This window comes from Salmo trutta, chromosome 10 (assembly GCF_901001165.1).
Source record: "Salmo trutta chromosome 10, fSalTru1.1, whole genome shotgun sequence".
Lineage (NCBI taxonomy): Eukaryota > Metazoa > Chordata > Actinopteri > Salmoniformes > Salmonidae > Salmo > Salmo trutta.
The window spans coordinates 44,601,319-44,607,530 of NC_042966.1; the positions used below are offsets into that span (position 1 = coordinate 44,601,319).

General features: G+C 40.6%; 1 protein-coding gene across 1 annotated transcript; it reads left to right on the forward strand.

Moving 5' to 3' along the window:
* On the forward strand, positions 1 to 6,098 carry LOC115200871 (protein TBATA; the record flags this gene model as incomplete). The annotated part of the gene is given in 6 exon segments (XM_029763989.1): positions 1 to 159; positions 637 to 847; positions 973 to 1,146; positions 3,672 to 3,760; positions 3,920 to 4,081; positions 6,017 to 6,098. Coding segments are annotated over 5 exon segments (712 nt in total), but the record flags the coding sequence as incomplete, so codon positions are not given.
* Between the last annotated feature and the right edge of the window lie 114 nt (positions 6,099 to 6,212).

A 6,212-nucleotide genomic window follows, 5' to 3' on the forward strand; every position in this document is an offset into this window, starting at 1 on the left:
TCCTCAGGGATTAATACACAGGGTGGAAGTCACAGTCCCCATTGTTAACCGATGTTTTTATTTTTTCATGTTGAGAGCTGGGTCTCCTAGCAACGTGGGAAACATTGGACGCTAAGTCAGAGTCTGAAGGCTGTGGAGAGGCTATGTGGACTTTCTGAGGTAGGATAAGTTTACATTTTATTTAACACAGTTTTTAAGAAAAAAAAAGATTTTTGTTATTTTTCATGTCTTGCTTAACAGAACACTAGGCCTATAGATACGTTGTAAAATCATGAAGATATTTTATTAAAAAAACAAAAAAACATTTTAAGCACTAAATGTTCAACAACTTTGCTTACACAAGACTGTTTATAAAGTCCACATGACTTCTCAAGTTTCCATGACAACATTATATTATTTATAAACAGTATGTGCACATGACAAGGCTTTGGGGTTGTATAGTGTGGAATTTAAATGTTACCTTTCAATGGTAATTGAGCTGTCTCTAATAGTACCATTTAGAAATCGCTTTTATCCAAAGGAGGTGACCCCGGGAATCAAACCCACAATCCTGCCATTAGCAAGCACCACGCTCTACCAACGGATCTATATCAACCCTTCACATCCACAATAAACTCTGTGATATTTCTCTCACAGATCATCATGCCGCTCTTTGACAGCCCAGATCCCTGTGGTGAAAAGAAAATATCTGACAGGAATACGGGTCATCATGACGATCATGTTATGCCGTTCACGGCCGATGTTTCCAACATGGCCACTAGGGGCAGTCCACGATTTGGAGCGTTGAGTCACCACTCTTTCTTCTCTAGACACAACCCTCACCCACACAGAGTCACACACATCCAAGGTGAGAGACCGCATTGGACCAAAGCACCCTATTCCCTATAGAAGTGCACTTCTTTTGACCAGGGTCCATAGGGAATAGGGTGCCATTTGTGACACGGCCTCCGACTTTCTTTTCCTCCTCTATAGGTCTAAATGGGATTCCAGTATGCATGGTGAATGACGACTGGTATGTGACCACCTCACTATTCCCCCATCCGCTCATCAAGAGTCAGGTATTCAGGACAACTTCAGGGGCACCTTTCTCCCTGCCTGCAGGACACAGCGTGTTCGGAGGCAGATATAGCACAGGACACAGAACAGGTGAATTTATAAAGGTTGCAAACTTCCGGAAACTTTTCCCCCCCCAAAAAAGTCCAGGTTTTCCCAGAATTCCTGTTTAGAAGAATGAATTTGGTGCATTTTGAAATTAACATTGACAGATTAGAACATATTTTTCAGGTAATTTGCACATTCCCACCTGCGACAGCAGACACCACTGCCAATACAGTAGCGTCCGTCTGTCTCTGTCTCTGTCTCTGTCTCTGTCTCTGTCTCTGTCTCTGTCTCTGTCTCTGTCTCTGTCTCTCTGTCTGTCTCTCTCTCTATCTCTCTCTCTCTCTCTCTCTCTCTCTCTCTCTCTCTCTCTCTCTCTCTCTCTCTCTCTCTCTCTCTCTCTCTCTCTCTCTCTCATCCTGTTTGTAAGAGTAAAACATGTTTTTATGGTGGGCAGGTTGTTGGGTGTCCGGACCTCACTAGACGCAGGATTTGATCTGGAGAGAGGAGAAAGAGGTCAAGGCGTAGGATAGTTCTGCTTTAGTGGGACCAGTGGACTGGCTGAGTGAATGAGGAGCAGATGTTGTCAACCTTGACAAAGTCGTCCACAGGGAGAGGGAAGGAGGAAGAGAATTAAGGAGGGAGGAGAAAGTGGAGAAGAGTTTCCCAGGGTTGGAGGCAGAAGCTTGACATTTTGAGTGATTGAAAGTGGCTTTAGCAGTGGATACAGAGGAAGAGAAGGGAGTGAAAGGATGATAGGTCCTACAGAAGTTTAGTTTTCCTACATTTCCGCTCAGCTACCCGGAGCTGAGCTGACTGTGCGGAAAGGGGGACAATGAGAGGCAAAGGATGCAGAAAGGAAAAGGAAGGAGAGTAGGGTCAAGAGGAAGAGTCAGGAAAAAGGAGGGAAAAGGATTGAGCAGAACGGAGAGAGGATATGATAGAAGAGGAGGAAGTAGTCGGGGAGAGAGGGAGCAAAGATTGCGGCAACTCATGACTATCTGGGCTGAGTGGTTAGGGTTGGAGAAGAGATGGAGAGGAAAGGAAGCTAAGTAGTGATCAGAGACCTGGAGGGGGGTTGCAGTGAGATTAGTAGGAGAACAGAGACCTGGAGGGGGGTTGCAGTGAGATTAGTAGGAGAACAGAGACCTGGAGGGGGGTTACAGTGAGATTAGTAGGAGAACAGAGACCTGGAGGGGGGTTACAGTGAGATTAGTAGGAGAACAGAGACCTGGAGGGGGGTTGCAGTGAGATTAGTAGGAGAACAGAGACCTGGAGGGGGGTTACAGTGAGATTAGTAGGAGAACAGAGACCTGGAGGGGGTTACAGTGAGATTAGTAGGAGAACAGAGACCTGGAGGGGGGGTTACAGTGAGATTAGTAGGAGAACAGAGACCTGGAGGGGGGTTACAGTGAGATTAGTAGGAGAACAGAGACCTGGAGGGGGTTACAGTGAGATTAGTAGGAGAACAGAGACCTGGAGGGGGTTACAGTGAGATTAGTAGGAGAACAGAGACCTGGAGGGGGGTTACAGTGAGATTAGTAGGAGAACAGAGACCTGGAGGGGGGTTGCAGTGAGATTAGTAGGAGAACAGAGACCTGGAGGGGGTTGCAGTGAGATTAGTAGGAGAACAGCCTCTAGTGAAGATGGGGTCAAGCGTATTGCCTTCCTCTTGAGTGGGAGGCGACTGGAAAAGGGTCAGGCATCGGGAGGATAAAGTCGCCCAGTACGATGAGTGGTGAACCATCGTTGGGAAAATGATCTTTTCAAGGTGTCAAGCTCATTGAGGAACTCTCTAAGTGCACCTGGTGGGTGATAGATGACAACAATGTTATGCTTGAGTGGACAAGTGACGGTGACTACATGGAATTCAAATGTGGAAACAGACAGGTGAGATAGGAGAAAACAGAATCTCCTCTTAGGAGAAATGAGTAGCCCTGTGCGACGAGAGGTCTTTTTTTTATAAAAAGTATCTTATTTTTGTTCTTACGCTAGCTTATTAGCATTAGCCAACCCTTATGCTGAGGGAGACTAGCTAGTTAGCTACCACTAATGATGTATATAAACCCTTGGTTACTGATGATGCTATGTATTGGCCAATGAAAGGCTTTGAAGCCACCAGTCGGCCATATTGGCACTTCCCAGAAAAAGCAGTCCTCCATAGGAATGAATGGAATTCTACAGTATTTCAATTGCATAGACAAAATAACATGTATTTAAGCATTTTTTGTTGTTGGTGTTGTTGTTGTGGGTAGAGGTCGACCGATTAATCGGAATGGCCGATTAATTAGGGCCGATTTAGTCTCATTTATACCTGCCACTAATGCACTTTTCTATTTTTTTTATAAATTTGTAAATATTTCTAAAAGCATAATTCCACTTATTATGGGGCCAGTGTGAAGGCCAGTGACACACAATCTCAATGTAATCCTTTTTAAAGGCTGTAAGACAACAAAATGTGGAAAAAGTCCAAAATACTTTCTGAAGACACTGTAAATGATATCTATAAACAGACAAATAAACAGGATTAAGTGAGATTTCATTGCTAATGCTCTTTCCTCTTTGCGTTAAAGCTCTGTTATCAGAAGCCTGGAAAGAGGAGTTGAAAGATCTGTCTGCGAAAGTCAGCGTTTCTACTCAGGACAAAAAGGACGAGAAAGATGTAAGTACATTAATTTAAACAAAATCAGCAATTATTTATAACATTGGGATTGTTCTTGCCGTTATTTAGACAGTAGCTGAAATATCATGTCTGTTTGACCTTGTCTATTGTGTTTTTGTGTGTGTGTGTGTGTGTGTGTGTGTGTGTCTTACTATACAGGAGAATGAAGAGGAGGGTCTGGGACTGTTCCGGAGGAAGACCCAGTACTCGGCCAAGACAGGAAGGATCATCCCTCCCTCCTCTCAGGCTTATCAGCGTAGCCACCAGCCTCAGACCCCCCGTCACCCCCCTGACCCGGGTCTACATCAGCAGGAACTTATGGTACTGTACCGTCTTTCACATGGTCTGTATAACCGAAACGGTATATACATTTCATTTATTATTACTACTACTGCTATTATTATTATTATTACTATTATTATTATTATTATTATTATTACTATTATTATTATTATTATTATTACTATTATTATTATTATTATTATTACTATTATTATTATTATTATTACTATTATTGTTATTATTATTATTATTATTATTACTGCTATTATTATTATTGTTATTATTATTATTATTATTATTGTTATTACTATTATTTTTATTATTATTACTATTATTATTATTATTATTATTATTACTATTATTATTATTATTATTACTATTATTGTTATTATTATTATTATTATTGCTATTATTATTATTATTATTATTGTTATTATTGTTATTATTATTATTACTATTATTATTATTACTATTATTATTATTATTATTATTATTACTACTGCTATTATTATTACTACTGCTATTATTATTATTAATGTTATTATCATTATTATTATTACTACTGCTATTATTATTATTATTATTATTATTGTCTGCAATGCACTTCTCCTGCTCTAAAGGGAAGGGGAAAATGTTTCCCCCTCCATTCTCCCTCTGTAAAACTTCTGAATAATTTAATTAAAAATGTATCTAAAATAAATATTATATTGCTCTAAACTATAAGTTAAACAAAGCAGATCAGAGACATGAGATACTGAAGTATTTCATGATGTGGTGTTGAACAACGGCCATTTTGATAAATAATCATTACCTGTTTATATTCACCAGAATAGACTGTCTGTGTTAGATTAGCTGTTTATATTCACCAGAACAGACTGTCTGTGTTACCTGTTTATATTCATCAGAATAGACTGTCTGTGTTAGATTACCTGTTTATATTCATCAGAATAGACTGTCTGTGTTACCTGTTTATATTCATCAGAATAGACTGTCTGTGTTAGATTACGTGATTTGATATCATAGGACATGGAAAAAAAGAATCAAAGCTCCAGAATCTCCACAGAAATACACAGAAATACACAGAGAATGTGTGAGTTGATTTCAGGCTAACAGACTTCAACAGAGCTAGGTTCCTGAGGCAATCACATCTCCATTCACAGAGCGAGAAACAAACTTTCTAGCCTCATTTATACCTGCCACTAACATGTGTCCTTTGTCTGCATTCTGTTTGTGCCCACATTTTCTAAAATATGTTTACACATGGTATTAAAATGTGTCTCATATCCATCCACTGTGCCCACATTGTGACCAGATTTCTTGGTACCTCCCTGTATGCAGATTAATGGAGCGCTATGCTTTCAAAATAGTAGTTGTTTATTTTAATTTAAGACTCAAGTTGATGCCGTAAGTCAATGGTGCCACCTGTCAATGATTATAAAAAGGCAGGATACTGATGATTTAAATGGTTTCACTTTCCAGATCCTTTTACACTTGTAAGATATCCAGACACATTACGTGCCTGAATACCTCCGGAGGCGGTCAGGAAGATCAGATCACAATCAGATCACAATGTGTCGTTTAATCGTCTACACCTGTCTGTAAATGTGGACACAATCAGAAAGTGAACAAGATCAGGACAAAGGACACCTGTTATAAAACCAGGTTTTAACAGGGCTGAAGATGTGTTTACCACACAATAATTATTCAATTTCTTGAGATGTCAAACAAATCTATTCAGTTTGGGTCACCCTGTCATGGCCCTCTCCTCTCTCCTCTCCTCACCTCCTCTCTCCTTTCCTCCTCCTCTTCTCTCCTCCTCTCCTTTCCTTTCCTCCTCCCCTTCCTCCTCTTCTCTCCTCCTCTTCTCTCCTCCTCTCCTCACCTCCTCTCCTCTCCTCACCTCCTCTCTCCTTCTCTCCTCCTCTTCTCTCCTCCTCTCCTCTCCTTCTCTCCTCTCTCCTTTCCTCTTGACAGGTGCTGGAGCTGCTGTGTCAAATCCTTCAGACTGACTCCTTATCATTGGTCCAGCAGTGGCTGCTGCTCGCGGGCCAGAGGGGTAAAAACATCCTATTCAATCACATTTATCAATCAAATGTATTTATAAATCCCTTTTTACATCAGCAGATATCAGAGCTTAGTTAGAACCCAGCCTGAAACCCCAAAGAGCAAA